This window comes from Chrysochloris asiatica, unplaced genomic scaffold (assembly GCF_000296735.1).
Source record: "Chrysochloris asiatica unplaced genomic scaffold, ChrAsi1.0 scaffold00075, whole genome shotgun sequence".
NCBI lineage: Eukaryota > Metazoa > Chordata > Mammalia > Afrosoricida > Chrysochloridae > Chrysochloris > Chrysochloris asiatica.
The window spans coordinates 11,630,349-11,652,666 of record NW_006408593.1 but is presented as its reverse complement, the minus strand read 5'-3'; the positions used below and the strand labels follow the sequence as shown (position 1 = coordinate 11,652,666).

The following is a 22,318-nucleotide window of genomic DNA, read 5'->3' as shown; positions in this document are numbered from 1 at the left end:
GATAGTGGAGAGGACTTGAAATACATTCTGATGAACATCAAACACTACAGCCTTCAGTAGGAATTGCACCTCAGTGTAAAACAACAACAACAAAAATCCTCACAACTGGACCAATAAATAACATCATGATAAACAGAATAAAAATTGAAGTTGTCAAAGACTTCATTTTGCTTGGTCCATAATCAACACTTAGAGCAGCAGCCAAGAAATCAAATGATATATTGCATTAGGCAAATCTGCTGCACGAGACCTCTTTGAAGTGTTAAAGAGCAAAGATGTCACTTTTGAGGAGTAAAGTGTGCCTAACCCATGCCATGGTGTTTTCAGTCCCGTCATATGCATGTGAAAGTTGGACAGTGAATAAGGAGGATTGTAGAAGAATCAGTGCACTAGAATTCTGGTGTTAGGTGAAGAATTTTGAAAGTGTCATGGATTGCCAGAAAAATAAGCAAATCTGTGTTGGAAGAAGTACAGCCAGAATGCTCCTTAGAAGTGAGACTGATGAGACTTCTTCTCTTGGGCTTTGTACATGTTGTCAGGAGGGATCAGCCTCTGGTGAAGGACATCATACTTGGCAAAGTAGAGGGTCAGCGATAAAAGCTGAAGACCCACAATGAGACTGACTAACACAGTTGTGAGGATGCTGCAGGACTGGGCAGTGTTTCGTTCTGTTGTACGTAGGGTCGCTATGGGTCAGAGCCAACTAGACAGTAACTAACAGCACCATCAACATAATATAGGCAATAGAGCAATCAAGATACACAAGGCATATATGGGAATGGATATAGAATTCAGTTAAGAAAACTACTCAGTCTTGATCTACACACACTTACCTGTAATATGGGCATGCCTTTTAAAAAGAGATTCTTGGGGTCACAGACCACTTTGAAAGTCCATTGAAGCTAGAATCCCCTCTCTGGAAAAATATATACCTTTACATCTATATACTCAATTTTGTCCATGCTCTCAAGGGTTTTGAGATCTTCTCTTTGGACACCCTTCACCAATAGTCTTTACTGTATCTTTATGTGTAGAAGGTAAGAGTATCATCTGCTGTATCATTATCTGTTTATGGACATTGGACTGGTTTATCAATACAACATTTTGCAAGTGAATTATTTTTTAAATACTAAATAATAGTATTTTTTTAAATGCTAAAGTTAACATTTATATAACATTTACTCTATACGAGCCCTCTTTTAAGTGCTTCACTATATGTAATCCTCACCCCCAACTCCATGAGGAAGGTATTTTTATTATTTCCTCCATTTTTTAGAGAAGACTAAGACCCCGAGAGGTTTATTAGTTTGTACCTGTTGTTAAGTGCTGTCGAGTTGGTTCCAACTCATAACGATCTGATACAGGGTTTCTGAGGAGCAGCTAATAATGGGTTTGAACTATCAACCCTAGGCTTAGCAGTCCAGTGCTGATCCTACAGTATCATCCATATAGATAGTATGTGATCGAGCCAAGATTTGAACACAGACAGATGTTCTGGCTGAAAGAACTATCCATTCAGCCACTCTTGTGTATTGACATATAATACCAAAAAAAGAAGAAGAAAATTCCAACACTATACAAAATGCCAAAGAAAGAAAAAAGAAGCATCCTTGTTGCAAATCAGATAGCTCAGAATGGCCTACATAATTTTTACCCTAATCCCCACACCAAGAGTATTTGGAAACGTGGCATTCAGACCGATTTTCACAATCCCGAGTCTGACTTGTATTGTTTCTGAAAGACTGCTTTTGTTGGAGTTATAAAAAGCTTCGTTAGATTATTCCTTTTCCAAAATACAGCTTGATCACAGTGTTTACATCAAAGGAGTGTAGTAGAATTCATTGTTTCCTGGTATGTAGGAGTTTCTCTCTTAACCCATGGAAACTTTCTGTACAAAGTAACATTCCAAATTATATGAATCAGCGAAAATAATAAAAATCACGATCCCCTTCCCTGGTAGTATGTTCTCTGCTGCCTTGGCATGTTGGATAGGGAAGGGTCAGAGGCTGTTCCCCAGATAGCTCTCCATCTGATCATCCATCTGATACGCTTTAGCTAACTTCTGTTTTGCCTAGTGCCAGTGTTTAATGTTAAAAGCCAAAAGATCTTCTAGGTTGTTTTACTTTATATTTTATCGTTTACTATTAATTATTATTTATTGGAACTCCTCCTGTATGTGCTAATTTCTGGTAATGAGAAGTAGCAATGGTCCCTGTCCTTGGAAGCTGTAGAATCTGGTGTATTGTGACACATATTATCATTCATTTTCTAAATATTTATTGCCTACTATGTGCAAGCACTGTGCTAGGCATTGTGAAAGATGAATTTACAAATAAAACGGTTTTTGTCTTAGGAATGTTTTAATGTAAAGAAAAAGATATAAACAGCTAACAGAGAAATACACTAGAAGGTACTGGGCACAAGCTGTGAAAATACCAGAGAGTAGAGTAATTTGACTAGACTGATCAGAGAGAGCTATAGAAATGAGCTGGTATTTGGGCAGGGCCCTGACAGATGAATGAGATTTCAATGAGAGAGAAGAAGGAAGAACATTGAAGATATAGAGAACAGTATGACCCATAGTTTGGAGTCAAATAAGTAAGTGCATACCCTTGAATAGCAAGTAGGCTGTGTGGCGAGAGTATAGAGTCTATGAAATAATGGAGAAAGGGAGACAGCGCCAGGAAGGAACTCACTTTTATAGAAGCCTCCCTCCAGTGTATACCCAAACTTGTGGTGTTTTTGGAATCAGAAAGGCAGTCATTAAAGGTTCATGAGGATGAGGACAAAGACAAGTGGGAGGTTGAATGTGGCATAAAATTTCAGAAGAGAATAACTGTTAGGTAGTAATCAGTTTTTTACTCTAAACCCAGTGCTTAACATAGATCAAGGCATACACGAAGCAATGAGGGAGGATTGTGTGGGGAATGGACCAGTTTCGTTGTTATTGTCTTCTTTGCTGACCCTCCACTCTGCCAACTTATATTTAATTCCAACTTATGCATGTATGGGTATTTTGATATGTTTCCAACCTATAGAATAAATGAAAGAATTTAAAAAACAATTGGATACAGGTCTACCCTTCAACTTATATTCATTGTTGTTGTTAAGTGTTGTTGAGTCAGTTTCAACTCATAGCGAACCTGTATGGGGTTTCCCAGGAGTGGCTTGCAGGTTTGAACTGCCAGCCATGTGTTTAGCAGTCCACTGCTTATCCTACAACACCATACCAGAAATCGAATATATTCATAGCCCTCTAATTTCTAATGATGGAATATAAATGTAAAAAGAGTTCAGTTAATAAAACCAAACAAAATAAACCTTTCGTAACAAAAGGGGAGTTTCTTTTTTGTTTGAGTATACAACAATGATTTTCCATTCAAGAATGGAAAGAAAAAAAACAACCTTTACATTAAGGGAACTGCAACTAATAGCATGAAACAAAATGTGTGTAAATTGTTGAATGAGAAACTAATTCACTCAGTAAACTTTCACCCAAGCCACAAATCAAATAATCTCTTGGAAAAAAAAACAGAACAAAACAATCTAAAATGGAGGTTAATTAGAGCCCATAGAAACAATTCTTCTTAAGTATTGCTTTGTACATTAGAGCCCATCTACTTTACTTTTAAAAGCTAATGTTGTGCAGATAAACAACAATAACTGTAACAAAACAAAGAAAAAGGATTTTTCTGTTAGTGCTTCTTGCCATGTGTTTCTCCATCAGTTCCCAGCTCATGCAAGTTGGATTTTGTGAAGGTTCAAGAACCCCTTAATGAACTTGTAGGGAAGCTACCACTTGATCTCTTGAAGGTGATGAAACGTGGAAGTTGTCAGCTAGCTATGGATTCATCAGAACTTCCATAAAAATAACTTTCTTTGTTATTGGACACCTTTCATTTCTGTGTCTTCTTTTCTTCCCAGAACTGTTCAGACATTTTCCTTAGGCTTGGTTCTTCAAAGTCCTAGCTCCCCTTCATCATCTAACCACCAGCATTCCATGAATTTGGTGTATGTTTCCTTATACTGTGGTTAAGTTGTTAAGTACTGTTGAGTCAGTTCCAACTCAAAGCAATGCTACTGTATAAGATTGTCAAGGAGCAGCTGGTGAGTTTGAACCACCAACTTTGTGGTTCAAACGGATCTTGTGCCATGATGCTTATCCTATAGTGCCACACCAGGACTCCCTAATTTTTGTTGTTGTTAAGTGCCATCAAGTCAGTTCCAACTCACAGCAACCTTGTATAGAGTTTCCAATGAGTGGCTAATGAATTTAAACCAGTAACTTTACAGTTCAAACTGTTCTTGTGGTCCTGTGGCATTACCCTGCAATGCCACCCCAGCCTGTGTCTTAGTATTAATAAGTAATTAATAAAAAACATTCTTCAAAAAGTTTTCATTGAAGACTACAGTACTAAAAATACTGATCATGCTTTACCCGAAACATGGATGTTTCCAACAAAAATCCGTTGACCTCTTTTAAAGAAGTAAGCATGCACAACTGATTTTCGATCTGTGTCAGCAAGTGCTGCTGCCTAGAACTTTCCTTCCACAGCCCGGAGCGGCACCAGAAGTGAATGCCATTGGGTGTGACTTGCTCACCTTTTCATAAGTTCTGTGTAGTTAAGTGTCTGAAATTAAAGATAGGGCTAATATCCCACTGTGTTAAAGACACTTATGAAAGTAGCTGGTAATGTAAAGTCAGTTTTTGCTGCAACACTATTACATTTCTAATGATAAGTAGCATTTAATTTTTATTTAGTTTTCATCACTAATAGAGTAAATTACTTACTCTGTCCCCCCCAATAAATATCAGTTCCCATTTCACTCCCATTTGAGTTTTGAGGAAGCAGTGGCAAAGAAAATAAGCCACTCCCGCTGCCTTGACAAGGAAACAAAGATCTGGTGATTTCTGTTCTAGGCATTCGTCAGGATTGCTGATTAGGTTGTGATAAGATAGATGACCAGGTCATTAAAACTTTTGCTTAAATTCACAAAGGGAGTTGTCGAAGAATTGTTTTAGAGAGTTGGGTACTTTTCACTGATGTAGAACAACACAATTCAGTAGGACTTTGTGCCATGTTGGAAATGTTCTTCTCTGCTGTCCATCTTGGTAGTCACTATTGGAAATTTAAATGTGACAAGTGCAACTGAAGGAACTCGAAAGTTTTCCTTTCCATTTGGTTTTATTCATTTAAATATAAATAGCCACATGTGACTTGTTGTTCGGTGCCATCAAATTTGCTCCGATTCATAGGAACTCTGTGCACAACAAAATGAGACACTGCCCAGTCCTGCACCATCCTCACAATTGTTGTCACGCTTGAGCCTATCCCAATCCATCTCATTAGGGGTCGTCCTCTCTAGTAACGCTCCCCTCTACCAAGCATAATGTCTTTCTCCAGGGACTCTTCCCTTATAATAATATGTCTGAAAGATGGCAGAAGCAGTCTCGTCATCCTGGGTTCTCGGGAGCATTGTGGCTGTACTTCTTCCAACACAAATTTGTTTCGTCTTCTGGAAGTCCATGGTACTTTCAGTATTTTTCTGCAACATCGTTTCCTCAAATGTTTCAATTATTCTACAGTTTTTCTTATTCATTGTCCAATTTTCACATGCATTGAAAATACCATGGCTTGGTCCTCAAACTGATATCTTTGCTCTTGAACACTTTAAAAAGAGGTCTTGTGCAGCAGATTTGTTTAATGCAATATATTGTCTGATTTGGGAGCAGGTAGTGTTTCATCCTGTTGTGTATAGGGTTGCTATGAGTTGGTACCGACTTGATGGCACCTAACAGCAACAGGAGCTCCGGTAGCGTAGTGGTTACAAATCAGGCTGCGAACCGCAAGGTCAGCAGTTCAAAACTACCAGCTGTTCCATGGGAGAAAGATGAGGCTTTCTGCTCCCGTAAAGATTTACAGCCTCGGAAACCCTGTTCGGGGTCGCTATGGGTCGGTACCGACTCGATGACACTTAACAACAACAACAGTAACTTACATGAGTATTGATTGTAGATCCAAGCAAAATGAAGTGTTTGACAACCTCAGTCTTTTCGCCACTTATTACAATGTTGTTTATTGGTCCAGTAGTGAGGATTTTTGTTTTCTTTACATTGAGGTGCAATCAGTATTGAAGGCTGTGGTCTTTGATCTTCATCAGTAAGTATTTTAATCTTCCTGCCTTCCAGCAAGTAAAGTTGTATCATCTGCATATTGCAGCTTGTTAATGAGTTCTTCCTCCAATCCTGATCTCACATTCTTTGTCATATAGTCCAGGTTCTCAGATTATTTGCTCAGCATACAGATTGAATAAGTGTGGTGAACGAATACATCCCTGCACGAAGTGACTGGCTTACAAGCTTTTAAGAGAGAGTTTAGTTTTAGAGTGTGTGGGAGAATGCAGAATCCCCACTGAATAGTTTTCATCTTGTCTAGATGGGTCTGGTGAAAGGAGATGGGAATAAGATTCTTATGATTCAATAGTGAATAATTATTTTCCTGACTAATTGTGACTGTCACAACTGTAAAGGTAGAATTTTTGTAACAAAAACAGGGGAGTAGTTCATCTTACATTCCAGAAACAGAGGACCCTAGAACTATCAAGGGCGAAGAGAATGAGCAGAATGTGGGACCCTAACCAGAGAAGCAGTGACACCAGAGATGGAGGCCAATATGATGACATGGAGAGAGAGAGCAGTGGAGGACTCTAGACTCATGGAAAGAGAAAGGCTGTGTGCTGGTGGCCAGGAGGCAAACTTGCAGAATATGCCCTTTGTTTGTTTAAATGATTATATATTCCTGAGTGTTTTTGTGTATGCTGCCCCTCCCCTAAAAAAAAAGCACACACACACACAAAAAAAAAACACACCAGAGACAATAGAAGGAAATACTGTTGAATGATAATGCACGTAGGCGATTGTAATTATTGCAATGAAATGATGAGTGTAAAACCGATGTTCTCCCATGTAAACTGTTCTTCTATTCACAGTAAAAACTTAAAAAATAAATAAAATAAATAAAATACAGCACTGGTAACACACCTTTCCTGATTTTTAAAGCATTCAGTGTCCCCTTGTTTTGTTCTAACAACTGCTTTTTGGTCTAGGTACCGGTTCCTCATGAGCACAGTGAAGTGTTCTGGAATACCCATTCTTCCCAAGTTTATCCATACAGTCGAAAGCCTTTACATAGTCAGTAAAGTACAAGCAAATATCTGTCTGGTATTCTCTGCTTTCAGCCAAGATCCATCTGATGTCAGCAATGATCCCCCTAGTTCCACGTATTCTTCTGAGTCCAGCTTGAGTTTCTAGCAATTCCTTATTGATGTACTCTTTGAGCAGTTTTTGAATGATCTTCAACAAAATTTTGCTGTGATATTAATGATAGTTTGATGGGTTCCACAACCTGTCGAACCACCTGTCTTTGGAATAGGTATAAATATCGATCTCTTCCAATCGGTTGGCCAGATTGCTGTCTTAGATATTTCTTGGCATAGAAATTTGCATATGTTTGTTGAAAGATTTCACTTTATTTTTTGTCAATTCTTGGAACCTTGTTTTTTGCCAGTACTTTCAGCGCAGCTTGAACGTCTTCCTTCAGTACCATTAGTTCTTGATCATATGCTATCTCTTGAAATGGTTGAACATTTGACCATTTCTTTTTGGTACAGTATGTGTTTATCTTCCATCTTCTTTTGGTGATATTTGCATCATGGATTTTTTCTTATGGATTCCTTCAGTATTGCAAATCAAGGCTTGAATTTTTTCTTAAGTCCTTTCAACTTGAGAAATACTGAGTGTGTTCTTCCCTTTTGATTTTCTAACTTCAGGTCTTTGCGAATTGCAGTAGAATACTTGACTTTGTCTTCTCAAGCTACCTTTTGAAATTTTCTGTTCAGTTCTTTTGCGTCCTAATTTCTTCCATTCGCTTAAGCAGCTCTACCCTGGAGAGCAAGTTTTAGAGTCTCTTCTGACATCCATTTTGGTCTTGTCTTTCTTTCTTTCCTGTCTTTTTAATGACCTTTGGGTTTCTTCCTGTTTGATGTTCTTGATGTCAGCCCACAGCTCTCTGGCGTTTAGTCATTAGTGTCTAATGTATCAAATGTGTTCTTCTGATGATCTCTAAACTAAAGGTAGAATATGTTCAAGGTCATATTTTGACTCTTGTGGACTTGTTTTAATTTTCTTCTGCTTCAGCCTAAACTTGGATATGAGCATTTGATGGTCTGTTCCACTGTCGATCCCTCACCTTGTTTTGGCTGATAATAGGGAGCTTTTCCACCCTCTCTTCCCATAGATGTAGTCAGTTTAATTCCTGTGTATTCCATCTGGTGAAGCACATGTATATAGTCATCTTTTTTGTTGTTTAAAAACGGCATTTAAGTGAAGAAGTCATTGGTCTTACAAAATTCTGTCATGCTATCTCCAACATCATTTCTGTCACCAAGTAGTTTTCCAACTACTGATCCTCTTTGTTTCCAACCTTTGCATTCCAGTCGCCAGTAATTGTCAGTTCACCTTGTTTGCATGTTTGAACAATTTCAGACTGAAGAAGTTGGTAGGATTTTATCATCACTGACTTTAGTGGTTTATGCGTATATTTGAATAATATTGTTAGTAATTGGTCTTTTTATAGGTATATGGATAGTATATCACAGACAGCATTGTATTTTAAGATAGATCTTGAAATGTTCTTTATGATGATGAAAGCAACTCCAACCCTCTTGAAATTTTTGTTCCCGGCATAGTGTAAACCACATGATTGTCAGATTCAAAATTGCCAATACCTGTCCATTTCAGCTTACCAATGCCTAGGATACTCATTGCATCTTCATGCATTTCTTCCAATTTTCCTAGATTCATACTCTGTACATTCTGTGTTCCTATTTTTAATGGATGTTTGCTGCTGTTTCTCCTCATTTTGAGTTGTGCCCCATCAGCAAATGAAGGTCCTGAAAGCTTTACTCCATTCACGTCTTCACGGTCAACTCTACTTTGAAAAGGCAGCTCTTTCCCAGTCGCATTTTGAGTGCCTTCCAACCTGAGGGCTCATCTTCCATCATTGTATCTGACAGTATTTTGGTGTACTTCATGTTTCCATCTTCTGACACTACAGCTAATGATGCTCCACTGCTAGTCATAAGGTTTCCTGTGGCTTAACTTTCAGAAGTAGTCTGTCTCTCCTTCTTCGTAGTCTGTCTTCATCTGGAAGGCTCAGCTGAAACCTTCCCCCCATGGGTGTTCCTGTTGGTATTTTAAATACCAGTGGCATAGCTTCCAGCATCACAGCAACATGTGAGCCACCACACACAGTATGACAGACTAACCGATAGCTGGTGACAGACATGTGGCTAGCAAATTAAACATCACAAGTAGAGAGTAAGAAGAAAAAGGTTGGAGTATTATCAAAATCAGAACCAAGTTGTAACAGATAAATGTTCATGTTCTTAAAAGGCCTATCTGTATAGTACCAGTAGTTAGTCTATGCAATATGACTGTTTATAGTACCTTATTTGTAACTGATGATTTCAAATAAAAATACAGCTTCAGTGCTGAAGTGGCATTTAGGGAGAACCCACTGAGTCCTCTGACTGCTTGCTGTTCATCGCTGATCTCAAGCTTTTTGAAACAGGTGTTTGTTTCCATCTTGTCATGTTTTACGGGATCTTTGATAACTTCTACAGCGATTCCTCAGAAAAAGGATTAGAGAAAGTGACTCATAGTCCTTTGGTATCAAGAACTAATATTTATTAAACTAGTTGGTTGATCTGTTTCATTGTCTGGAGTTTGGGATTTACTGCTTCCGAGGCCACAGGCTAATCCTCAGTGAATTTCCCTTCCTTGTCTGCAGAGTGATACTCACAGGAAGCAGATAACCAGAATTATATGATACCTTTCTTCATATTGATAAGATTGTCACAATTAAGGATAGAGATGATGTGTCGCTTACTGAATTGTAGCTTTTGTAATTTTTTAATTGAGAACAAAAAACTAGAAGAAGCCAGAGAAATAGGTACACACATATTCTGTATACTCATCCCATTCATTGTTGAAAAGCTGGTGTCAGTGATAGCATGGAGGTATTACCGTGAGCTAACTTGCCCATTTATGAATGAAGCTGAAAACAAGGAATTGTGTTACCCTGTATTAAAAAGTGTGCTCTATGTACACAAAAGAAATGCTCTTACGGGGAGAAGCTTGGTGATGAGAATTCAGTGGCATGACAGTTCAGTGTTTTGATCATCTGTTCTCCATGTTTCCTAGAAGACTGTAACTACAGCTTCTATGATTACCACAAAGACACTACCTCTCGTCTTGAAAGCAGCAACTGCGACCATGCCTGCCTCTGTGGTGGGCCAGAGACCTACCATTGCTATGGTGACCGCCATCAACAGTCAGAAGGCTGTGCTCGGCACTGATGTGCAGAACACACCAGTCAACCTCCAGACATCTAGTAAGGTCACTGGACCTGGGTCAGACGCTGTCCAAATTGTGGCAAAAAACACAGTCACTCTGGTAAGCCAGCAGCTGCTGCTCCTTTATGCCCACATGATAGGATTTGGGAGATGCATTTTGCTGGATTTCACAGCTTTCGTTCCCCCTTTCCATTCCAAATTCCTCTGCAGTGTTGACAAGGGACTCTGGTATTCCTACCATCTGCTTTAATAACTACAGAACTGTCCCAATACTAATGACCAAAATTTAATGCATTATTTGAGGTCAAAGTATGACTTGACTTTACAGATGTCCTTCACAGAGGCGTACACTTCCATTTATCTTTCCTTCCATTCTTCCCACAGTCCTCCCTATCAAACTTGAGCACTTGAAATCACTTGTGCTGTATTAAGGCTTTGGGAGATACTCCCTGCTAAATTTTTAAAATCACTATTCCTTTAAGCTAATTACACCCAGAAAGTACTAGAGTTGACTGGGGCACTTTCAAAATATTCAAGAAATTTACAAGTTAACAGTGTCAGTGTTCGAGGTCTATTAGAGAAAAGATCCTTGAAGGAGAAACTACTTGAACTAGAAGTTGTTCCTGACATTTCTAGGGTAAAGCTGTTTAGAAGCTGATGTTCTTTGAATCTTGGGGGAACTATATCCAAATTTTGAATTAAAATTCCATGCCTAAAATGGCAGCTAAGAGCTCTTGGTGGCTTTTGAGTGATGCCCAGTGATGAGTGAAACCAGAGAGCAATAAAGTGAAGCTTCACTACTTACCAAGGAATCCTTAGAGAAACAACCAGATAACTCAGCCAGATGCTAAGAGTTAGGAAATTCTCTATAGGGATAAAACCATTCGCAGTTAGATAAAAAGCTCTTATATTAGGAAAAAGCCCACTTGGCCAGGCAGCAAGTTTGATTTTACTTTGGATCCAGCCTTGACTTTTAAAATATGTAAGTGCAAGAGTTCTTGAATGTCAGTGTCTGCTTTGTTCTGCATGAGGTGAATGAGGAAACAGAAGTGTGGAGGGTTTCCATTGCAGGGGAAGCATGCAGGTGGCAGAGTGAAAATGTTCCTAAATGCAGCGCTCATTCAGATGATGAGCTCCATCTACAAAGAGAGCTTGTAGAAATGTTGTCTGATCCAGAGAATAGTGATGCTGAAAGTTTTTTACATACCTACCTTTAATATTGAACAACTCTGGTTTTCCTCACTGGTTTATTGATCTTTCTCATTTTTCAGCAGGTTCAGGCAACGCCTCCTCAGCCCATCAAAGTACCACAGTTTATCCCCCCTCCTAGACTCACTCCACGTCCAAACTTTCTCCCGCAGGTGAGTAAGCCAGTGACAAGGTCAGTTGTGGACCAGGTGGGGCAAATTCCTCAAAGGCCCTTTTCTAAGCAGTCATAGTGGGGCTTGTCAGCACAGCTGTATTCTGATCCCACTTAGCTAAAATGCTGGCTGCTGGTTTCCAGACATTGAAGATGCTTATTTTATCATCAAGATTTCTTAGCATTGACCAAGGGGGGTACCTGAGGCAAAGGGAAATGACCAAGATTTAAAACAGTTGCAATAAAACCATTATAAACCTTATAATGTTAACCTACAAGAAGAATTTACACCAAACCTGTCTGGAATTGGGAACTCTTTCCTATTTGACAGCGAGAGTAGGAAAGAAAACAGCAGCCAGACTTACCAGTAAAAACCATTCTGTTGTATTCTAGAAAGTGATAGTATGGAGTATCCATTTAATAGGGTTACATAGGGGTCTCAACAGGGAACATCCTACACCTAGGCCCAAATAGCTCTGCTTTCCCATAATCTTTGTAGGGCAATTCTTTAGCAAGTAGGCTACACTCACTATTCTCATGGAAGAATGTCTGGATGGCCCCAATCTGGACCTTGGTGTGAAGTAGACTTACCTGGCAGAAAGGCTGGAAGTTCCTATCTGGTGGCCCAGAATTCAGGTGAAAAGAGAAGAGAAAGGAATTTTGTGGTCAATAACTTAATTGGTTTCAAAATAACCTCTGGTTGTAAGGGGTGTGCTAGGCACTATGGATATGCCAGGTTTCAAGACAGACAATTCTCTGCCCTCAGATAGCATAAAGTCTGGCTGGAATTTCAGGTACATGTTCAGGCAGTTATAGTACCTGTTAGGAGAAGTACAGGGTGGTCTGAGAATAAATAGGAAGGACCCCTGACCCAGTTTTAAGAGGACTAGAGGTTTCCTTGAAGGGTTGACATCCAGCTGGAGACCTAAAACCCTAGTCTAATTGGCCTGATAAAGGTTATGGAGGAAGAATAAAAATGTTCCAGACAGAGGGCAGACCATATATGCAGATTCATAGGGGAGAAATGCATACAAGTTTAAGGAACCAATGGAGATTTGCTGTGACTCAGCACAGAAGACCAGCTAACTCTGGAACCTCACGCTAGGTAAGAGATGAGGCTGGATGACTGGGATCACAGCCTGTAGAACAATGTGGCACCGATGTTTAAGACTTTAGGTCTTATCCTAAGAACAGTGGTGATCCTTTAAAGAACTTCAGACAGGCTCTTGACATGCTAAGATTTATGGTTTAGAAATGCTGTTCTTGCCATTGTATAGATTGGAGATGGTCAAGACTGCAGACAGGAAGACAGGACTTTGTTAACAATGATAATAGTGAATGTTTAGAGAATCCTGACACATTCCAGGTACTGTGCTAGGTACTTGTCATGGATTATTTTATTTAAGCTTCACAACAACTTTAAGAAAGTGGGCATTATTTTTTTTTAGATAAGGAATCTAAAGGCTTAGTACATGTTTTTCAAGTGGTGGGTCATGACCTATTAGTAGACCGTGAAATCAGTTTAGTTGATTATAACCAAAGTTTTTAAAGAACGTGAAAAAAAACAAGAAAGGTAAGAGTGCATCATACTGTTTCATAAAGTTTTTGTATTGCAGATAGACATACATGAGGGTAAGTCAAAAAGTATTGCTACTAGGGTTTCAGTTCATATGTGCATGGATTTATTCCAAACAGAATGTGTCTTTATTATCAGTGGATGGCTAAAGACAAGTTTCTCAGTAATATACTTGCCTTAGTCTTGTTACTATATAGCACACTGGACCAATTCATTATGATAATTGAAGAAAAGATTGAAATTGTCAAATACTTCATTTTGCTGGGATCCACCATCAACACTCATGGAAGCAGCAGTCCAGAAATCAAATGATGTCTTGCATTAGGAAATCTGCTGCAAAAGACCTTTTTAAAAGTATTGAAGAGCAAAGATGTCAGTGAGAGGACTAAGGTGTGCCTGACCCAAGCCATGGTAATTTTAGTAGCCTCGTATGCATGTGCAAGTTGGTCAGTGAATAAGGAAGACTATAGAAGAATTGATACATTTGAGTTATGGTGTTGGAGGAGAATATTAAAAGTATCATGGACTGCCAAAAGAACAAACAAATCTATGTTGGAAGAAGTATAGCCAGAATGCTCCTTAGAAGCCAGGGTGGCCAGCCTTCATCTCTCATACTTCAGGCATATTATCAGGACAGCCAGTCCATGGAAAAGGACATCATGCTTGATAAACTGGAGAGTCAGCAAAAAAAAGTATGACATCCCCCCCCCCCAAAGAAATGGATTGACAGTGAGCTCAAATGTGACAATTGTGAGGATGGCACAGGACCACACATTCTGTTGTGAGTCGTAACTGACTCAACAGTACCTAGCAGTCACAACAACAGTCTTGTTAAGGTGCCTTCAATAAAGGGATACTAGACAAAAGCATATTGCAAAGATCAGCCTGCTCAAGCTGAACTTTCCTTCAGTCTATTAAGTAAGACCAAAGCTAACAAAGACAATTTTATGGATCCATTCACAACCAGGGACAAGACTTGGATTTACCAATATGGCCCAGAGAACAAGGTCTAATCAAAACAGTAGCTTCTGAGAGGATTTGCTGGGCCAGTTAAATTCAAGGCAGAAAGATCAGCTGAGAAAGTTATAGCAATCATTTTTTTTTTTTAGGGGAGTTGGGGGTGGATTCCAAAGAGACAAATCTTGATAGATATTCTCAAAGGACACAGGACTGAATGCAGGGGCTTATTAAGAAATTCTAGGAAAATCGAAAACTGCATTGGTGAGAAAAAAGTTAACCAAGTTGTACCAAGGAATTTTTTCCTATCACAACAGTGCACCTACCTGCTCAGTTTTTAACAGTAGCCAGGGCTGTCTTTTGAGAATTTAGTTAGGAAGCCTTACCCCATCTACCTCACAGCCCTGAGCATGTCCCTTCAGGCATCATTTAATTAACCAGAGGACACATTTTGCAAGCCAGCCTCCTGCCCTCAGGCACACAGCCTTTCTCATAACAGGGTCTAGAGCCCTCAGTTGCTTTCTCTATTCCATCACCTCAGCTTCAGTCTCTGGTGTCACTGTTTTCTCTGGTTAGAATCCCATGCTCAGCTCATGCTCTACCCTCTTGATAGTCCTAGGTCCTCTATTCCTGTAATGAAAGATTAACTACGGTCCTCTTTTTGTTACACATCTTCTACCTTTATAGTTGTGACAGTCACAATTAGTCACCATACCAATTACTATTGAATCACAAGAATCCTATCCCCCATCCTCCCCCAACCCCTTTCACCAGACCCATCTAGACAAGTGGAAAACTCTTCAGTGGGGTATTCTACCCTTCCCCCTACTCTGAAACTAAGCACACTCTTGAAAACTTGTAAGCCAGCCACTTCATGTCTTTATAGCCTCCCCCATTTTTGGTACACAGTGTCTAAATTGCTTATTTCTATCAACTCTGTGTACTGAAGGGATAGCCTTGGACCTTGATGTGAAGACTCCTTTCCTCTCAGTTGAAATTTTGAGCAAGTACGTCCGTAAGCAAAGGTTAAGTTCATCAAATCATACCAGCTTACACTTGCTTCCTGTATCAAACTATTTTATCTTCCTCTAGTCGAGTTCTGATCATCAAGCCATTCAAAGGTCAAATGGGTACTATCTCTAAGTTTGGGCATTCTTGTGTGTCTCCCCCGCACCATCAGATCAGCTGGCCACTTCACTCTCAACTGTAACCCTCAGTGGCTAGGTCAATCAGTGTCCATGGCTCAGGAGTTTCCAAGTCTCCCTAAACGTCGGGCCCACCAGCCCTTCCTCTTTCTCTCCCTCATCTCAAGGTCAACAGGTATCTATAGACATGGTTGAAATCAGCTCATGTCTTCATTGCTTCCTCCCCTGACCCACTTCCACTCACAGCTAGACCAAGATGATCACCAGCAAGCATATAAGCCTGCTCATGTATTCCCTTTGAGTTTCAGTCTTGGAAGGGAGTTTATCCTAATGGGCTCACTTTTCTTGCCTTCAAGGCTTCCAGGTGAGCAACTTGCTTGTTCTTGTAACAACCAACAAGTCTGCTGCTTTTTTTTTTTACCTTTTTCTTCCTGCTGGTCTTTCTTTCAAGTATCTGCTGTTCCTCTAACCACTCTGGGTTAGTCTGCATTTCCTTTCAAGTGGAAATGTCCTACATCAGAAGGTTCTGGATGGAGCTCAGGATTCCACCTAGGCCCCATACTCTATTATAAAGGCTTAACAAGAAGCCTATTTCACTGGGCAAATTCTAGTACCCCTTGTAACTATTCCAATCAGTTATAGACCAAAGACAGGCTTACAAGCTTTCTGTAATCATATTTCCCAATATTCCTTTCTGTCCCACTTAAATGTCTGTTTTACAATAGTAGGCAAGGGAAACCAGTATCTGTAAGCCAGTCAAGCACCTTGATCCCTGTGTATCACAGAGCCCTGTTGTGTCAAGGTTGAGCATACATCTCTATTTACCTCTGTCCCATTTAGCCTATGCAAACCTACCTAAGTATTCCCCAGTCTTCCTTGTTCTTCCTCCCCTCTACACCTTCTTGTGTATTCCCTTCCCCATTACCTCAGCTATAATGTGTCTATCTCCTAACCTGTTGTTCAAGTAGATTTTGATCCCCAAACTTAAAGAACATTCAAAAGGAAGAGGATTTGAATCCCTCGAGGATGCCAAAACTGCCATTTTTCAAAAATGTCTAAAGTATGAATACAGTAAAATTGGAAATTGTCAAAATTGAAATGGAATGCATAAACAGTGATATCCTAGGTGAGCTGAAATGGACTAGTATTGGCCATTTTGAATATGACAATCACACGATGTAATTACTATGCCGGGAAATAACAAATTAAAGAAGAATGATGTGGTATTCATCATCAAAAAGAACATATCAAGCTATGTCTTGAAGTACAACACTGTCTATGATATATGTATATGTATATATGTGGATATGATATACATGCACCTACAAGGAAGACCGGAGTCCTAGTGTGGCACTGTGGCTAATGTGTCAGACTACAAAGTTATTTGAATTGCTAGGTTGGTGTTTCTGGCTCACCAGCTGCCCCTTGGAAACCTTGTACAGGGTCGCTATGGGTTGGAATTGATTTGATGGCACTTAACAACAATAAACAATAACAACATAGCAACAAGGAAAACCAGTTTAATACCACTATTATTCAAATGTACATACCAGCCACTAAAGCCAGTAATGATGAATTTGAAGAATTCTCCCAACTTCTTCAATCTGTAATTGATCAAACATACAATCAATATGTGTTGATATTACTGGTGATTGAAATGCAAAGAGGAAGGATCAGTAGTTGGAAAATATGGCCTAGATAGAAACGATGCTGAAGATCAAATGATAGAATTTTGCAAGATCAATGACTTCTTCATTGCAAATACCTTTATTAAACAACGTAAAAGACAATTGTACACATGGACCTCACCAGATAGAATACACAGAAATCAAATTGATTATATCTCTGGAAAGAGATTGTGGAAAAGCTCCATATTGTCAGTCTAAACAAGGCCAGGGACAGACTGTGGAACAGACCATCAGTTGCTCATAATGCAAGATCACGCTGAAGCTGAAGAAAATTAAAACAAGTCCGTGGGAGATATAACCTTGAACATACTCCGCCTGAATTTAGAGATCATTTGAAGAACAGATTTTATGCATTAAACACTAAAGATAGAAGACTGTAGAAGAATTGTGCAATGACATCAAGAACATCATATAGGAAAAAAGTCAAAGGTCAATGAGAAGACAAGAAAGAAGGAAAAGACCAAAATGGATATCAGAAGGCAGCTCTTCCCCAGTTGTATTTTGAGTGCCTTCCAACCAGAAGAGACTCTGAAACTTGCTCCCCAGCATAGAGATGTTAAAGCAAATGGAAAAAAAAGGAGGTAAAAGAGCTTGAATAGAAAGGTCAAATATTGTAACAAAATTTGCAGAGACCTGGAGTTAGAAAACGAAATTTCTCAAGCTGAGGGAACTGAAGAAAAAATTCAAACCTTAATTGTGATGCTGAAGGATTCTATGAGCAAAATAATTGAATGATGCAGAAGGTATCAGAAGAAGGTAGAAGGAATACACAGATACACTGTTCCAAAAAGAAATGGTCAATTTTCAACTATTTAAAGAGGTAGCATATCAAGAGCCAGTAATACTGAAGGAAAAAGTCCAAGGTGGATTGAAGGCATTACCAAAGAACAAGGCATCGGAAATTGCTGGAATACAAATTGAAATCTTTCAACAAACTAATGTAGCACTGGAGTCACTCATTTGTCTATGCTGAGAAATCTGGAAGATAGCTACTTGGCCAACTGACTGGAAGAGATCTATATTTGTGCCCATTCCAAAGAAAAGTGACCCAACGGGATGTGGAAATCATCGTACAATATAATTAATATCACATGTAAGAAATTTTTTTCTAAAGATAATACAGAAATGCCTACAACCATACATTGACAGAGCTTCAGACTTCAAGCCAGATTCAGAAGGGGACATTGAACTAGAGGGACATCATTGTTGACGTCAAATGGATCTTGGCTGAGAGCAGAGAATACCTCAAAGGTGTTTACCTGTGCTCTATTGACTATACAATAGTTCTGTTGCAGACTGTGCAGAGGTTCGAGGCCCTATAGGCCTGAGTGTAACAGATCTAGCCACTTGGCAGTTAATAGCAAATTGTTTTTCTTCAAATTGTTTAGTCATATTTATTTAATTCCAAACATGAGCCCTGGATGTCCACAGAGAAATGCAATATTCCCCTAAGTTTCTAAGGTCAAGATTTCCCCCCTAGAACCAAGGCAGTAAAACTTCCTCAGAGGACGAACAAGGACAGGTTTACTGGGATTAAGCAGGGAGGCTCTGGAGAGGAACTGCCCGGGGTATATTCACTTGAGGTGGAGCGGTAAATTCTGGGAATACGGGATTGAGGACAATGGGGACAACGCCCTCGGACCACCCTGGGTTCAATCAGTTTGATCCAAGTGAAGGTTAAACCCAGTAAGGAAGAAAGGAATATTGGTTTAAGTAAGGTTTACTGGCTTAACTTATCTTAAAGATTGCCTTGTCTGAATAATACCATTCTTCTTCTGTAAAGATCCCTCCCCGCTTGGTGTGAAGCTCCTCCCCTGAATAAAGCAGAGGCCTGAGCCTCCCCAGGTGTGCATTTGCTGGTTGGGAGGCATGGAGTAAAGATTGCCGTGCATTACGGGTTGGAAGGCATGCAGTAAAGATTGCAGGGCAGTGAGTTGCTGCCTGCAGAGGCCATGATGCCTGTAGTCCCAAGCCTGCCCACCAGTGATGTATCCACCCTGGCTTTGGGGTGCCTCATTGTCTCCCTTCTTCTGTTTGTCTGTGTATTCTTTTGCTATCCCTATCGCCGCTGGATCTCCCCTCCTCGTGAACCAAACACTCGTGAACAACACAACTATGTCGAGGGCAGACCCAGACATAGTTCTACTCTACTGACTATACTACAGTCCTGGTGTAGCGCTGTGGGTTCATGTGCTAGACTGCAAAGTCAGTTTGAACTGCAAGGTTGGTGGTTCAAGCTTACCAGTCGCTCCTTGGAAACCCTCTGGAGGTTCGCTGTGGGTTGGAACTGACTCAATGGCACTTGACAACAACAAACAAAATGGACTACACAAAGGCTTTCGATTGTGTAGCTCTTGACAAGCTATGGACAACATTGTGGAGAATGAGTATTCTGAAACACTTAATTGTGCTCATGAGGAACCAAGAGGCAGTTATTCATACAGAGCAAGGGAACACTGAATGGTTTAAAATTTGGAAAGGTGTTTGTCAAGGTTATATTCTTTCACTATACTTATTCAATCTGTGTGCTGAGCACATAATTCAAGAAGCTGTATTATATTAAGAAAAACGTGGCATCAGGATTGGAGGAAGACTCATTAACCTGCATATGCAGATGATACAACCTTGCTTGCTGAAAGAGAAGAGAACTTACAATACTTACTGATGAAGATCAAGATGACAGCCTTAGGTATGGGTTGCACCTCAAAGTAAACAAAAACCCTCACAACTGGACCAGTAAACAACATCCATATAAATGGAGAAAAGATTGAACTTGTCAAAGACTTCATTTTGCTCATATCTACCATCAACGCTTATGGAAGCAGCAGTCAATAAATCAAATGATACATGGCATTAAGCAAATCTGCAGCCCAAGACCTTTTTAAAGTGTTAAAGAGCAGAGATGTCAGTTTGACGCAAGCCATAGTATTTTCAGTAACCTCATATGCATGCAAAAGTTGAACAGTGAATAAGGAAGACCATAAAAGAATTGATATATTTGAGTTATGGTGTTGGAGGAGAATATTAAAAGTATCATGGACTGCCAAAAGAACAAACAAATCTATGTTGGAAGAAATACAGCCAGAATGCTCCTTAGAAGCCAAAATGGCCAGACTTTATCTCTCATACTTCAGGCATATCAGGAGAGACCAATCCCTGGAGAAGGATATCATGGTTGGTAAAGTAGAGTCACAGATAAAGAAAAAACCCCCAATGAGATGGATTGGCATAGTGGCAGCACCAATGGGCTGAAATGTAACAACGACTATGAGGTTGGCCCAGGGTCAGGCAGTATTTCATTCTATTGTGCATGATATCACTATGAGTTGGTACCAGCTCAATGGCACTTAACAACAACAAAGCATGACATCCCATCAAGTATATATAGTTATTCCATTCTAGATTCAATGTACTAAATAGAAGTCATTTTTATATAAGCAGTGTTGCTTAGTAATATAGTAGACATTCTTACTCTTATCAAGTTTCCAGAAGAACAAAGCTAGTTAACTAAAAGCCGGTTCTCATGCATAGGAAGAAAGGATATGGTCGCAGTTCAGAAAGTTTGAAATTACTGACTTAGAGCGATCTGGTAAATTGCACGAGGTTATACAGCTAGTTAGGCCAGGTTTTGAATCCAGAAAGACTGACCCCATGTTTTTAACCACAGTTTCCTGATGCTCATCAGTGAGCTTAACATAAACTAGAAGAGTGGCAGTGATGATAAAAAAAGAAGTAGACAGATTTTAGAAATATTTAGGAAATAAAAGTGAAGTAGAAAGCGTCAAGGATGATTCTAAAGCGTAAAGGAGGAGGAAAAGGTTAGAGGTAGAATTGTATTAGAAACCTACAACCTTATAATACAAACCATACTTTGAAATCATATGAAATTGCTTTTTAATTTTTGCTTCTTTCATGTACTAGAAAGGAAAAATGTATTATTTAATTTCTCATTCACCCAATTTCTTGAGAACTACCTACCTGCTCATTCTCCTTTGGAAACACAGAAAAGTTTTTATGCTTTCTGTTCATTAATGGATGAAATGTTATATATATATTATTTTTCATTCATACATGTAATTGGAACTTACATATCTTTATATTTTAAAAAAAGTACATTAAAAGTAAAACAGTTCAGAATTAGGTTTAGTAATAGCAGAAAGTATATATACATTTTCTCAATCACACAAATTTTGTACAATTGAAAACTTAAAATTCCAGTTCATTAGTAGAAGCTGTACATATTTTTTTCTCATGAAAACATTGCCTTAGAAATATTTCCAACCTGGTAATTCTGAGAGTACTTTGAAAATATATACTTTGTAAAAGAGTACTTTGAAAAATCTCAGCAATTCCTATACATGGTTGTGGAAAGCTGTTATATTTTTTTCTCACTCACACATGTATTGAGAACGTTTAGGTTCTAAAAGTATATTGAAAATGTGTCAAACTCTCATAATTCCTAATAGTGATTGGGGCAAACTCAATTTACTTTTACTGCATATACTTTTATTAACTGTATGTGTTTGATATTGACATGTCTTTGTAATTCAAAGGTTAATTTTTAAACTTAAAAAACCTTATAGAATTCTTGTTCATGAATAAACTTTTTTTATCTTCAAAAAAAAGAATGTTTTAGACATGTTGATTTTGAACTTCTTATGAGGTGTGCAAGTTGAGATTTCTGACTAGCAGTGAATGCTATTCTAAAGTTTGGGAGAGGTCTCTGCTCCTGTGTATACGTAGTAATTGAAGTCGTGAGATAAGTGAGGGCTCCCAGGAAGACTACACTGGGAAGAAATGGGGTTCCGTTATAAAATCCTAAGAAACACCCACATTAAGCAGAGAAAGAATAAGCCCACAAAGGAGACTAAGAGGAGAGCCAAGAACAGGAAGTTTAAGGGCCAGAAATGGGCTAGACTGGAGCAGTGGATATGAAAAAATTGAGAATATTAAATTTGTCAGCATTATTACCATACTAGACACAAATCACAAGTGGGACCAGTTTCTGCATTAGGCCATTTGACCTCAGCCCAAAGAGACAGCATGGTATGTGAGAGAACGCTGAGAGTTTAGAATCCGAAGAACTGTGTTGTAGGCAGGACTTCAAACCAGTTCAATTTTGACCTACAAAAGGAAACCAGAACTCAGGGAGGGAGAGGGGCTGTGTGCTGATGGC

General features: G+C 39.2%; 1 protein-coding gene across 1 annotated transcript in view; it reads left to right on the top strand.

Moving 5' to 3' along the window:
* Positions 1-22,318, top strand: part of PHF21A (PHD finger protein 21A) — a 283,341-nt gene that overhangs the window by 215,057 nt on the left and 45,966 nt on the right. Inside the window, exons 7-8 of the mRNA XM_006865046.1 lie at positions 10,265-10,516; positions 11,688-11,777. Of these exons, the coding sequence (XP_006865108.1) occupies positions 10,265-10,516; positions 11,688-11,777 (342 nt within the window). The remainder of the gene's footprint in view (positions 1-10,264; positions 10,517-11,687; positions 11,778-22,318) is intronic.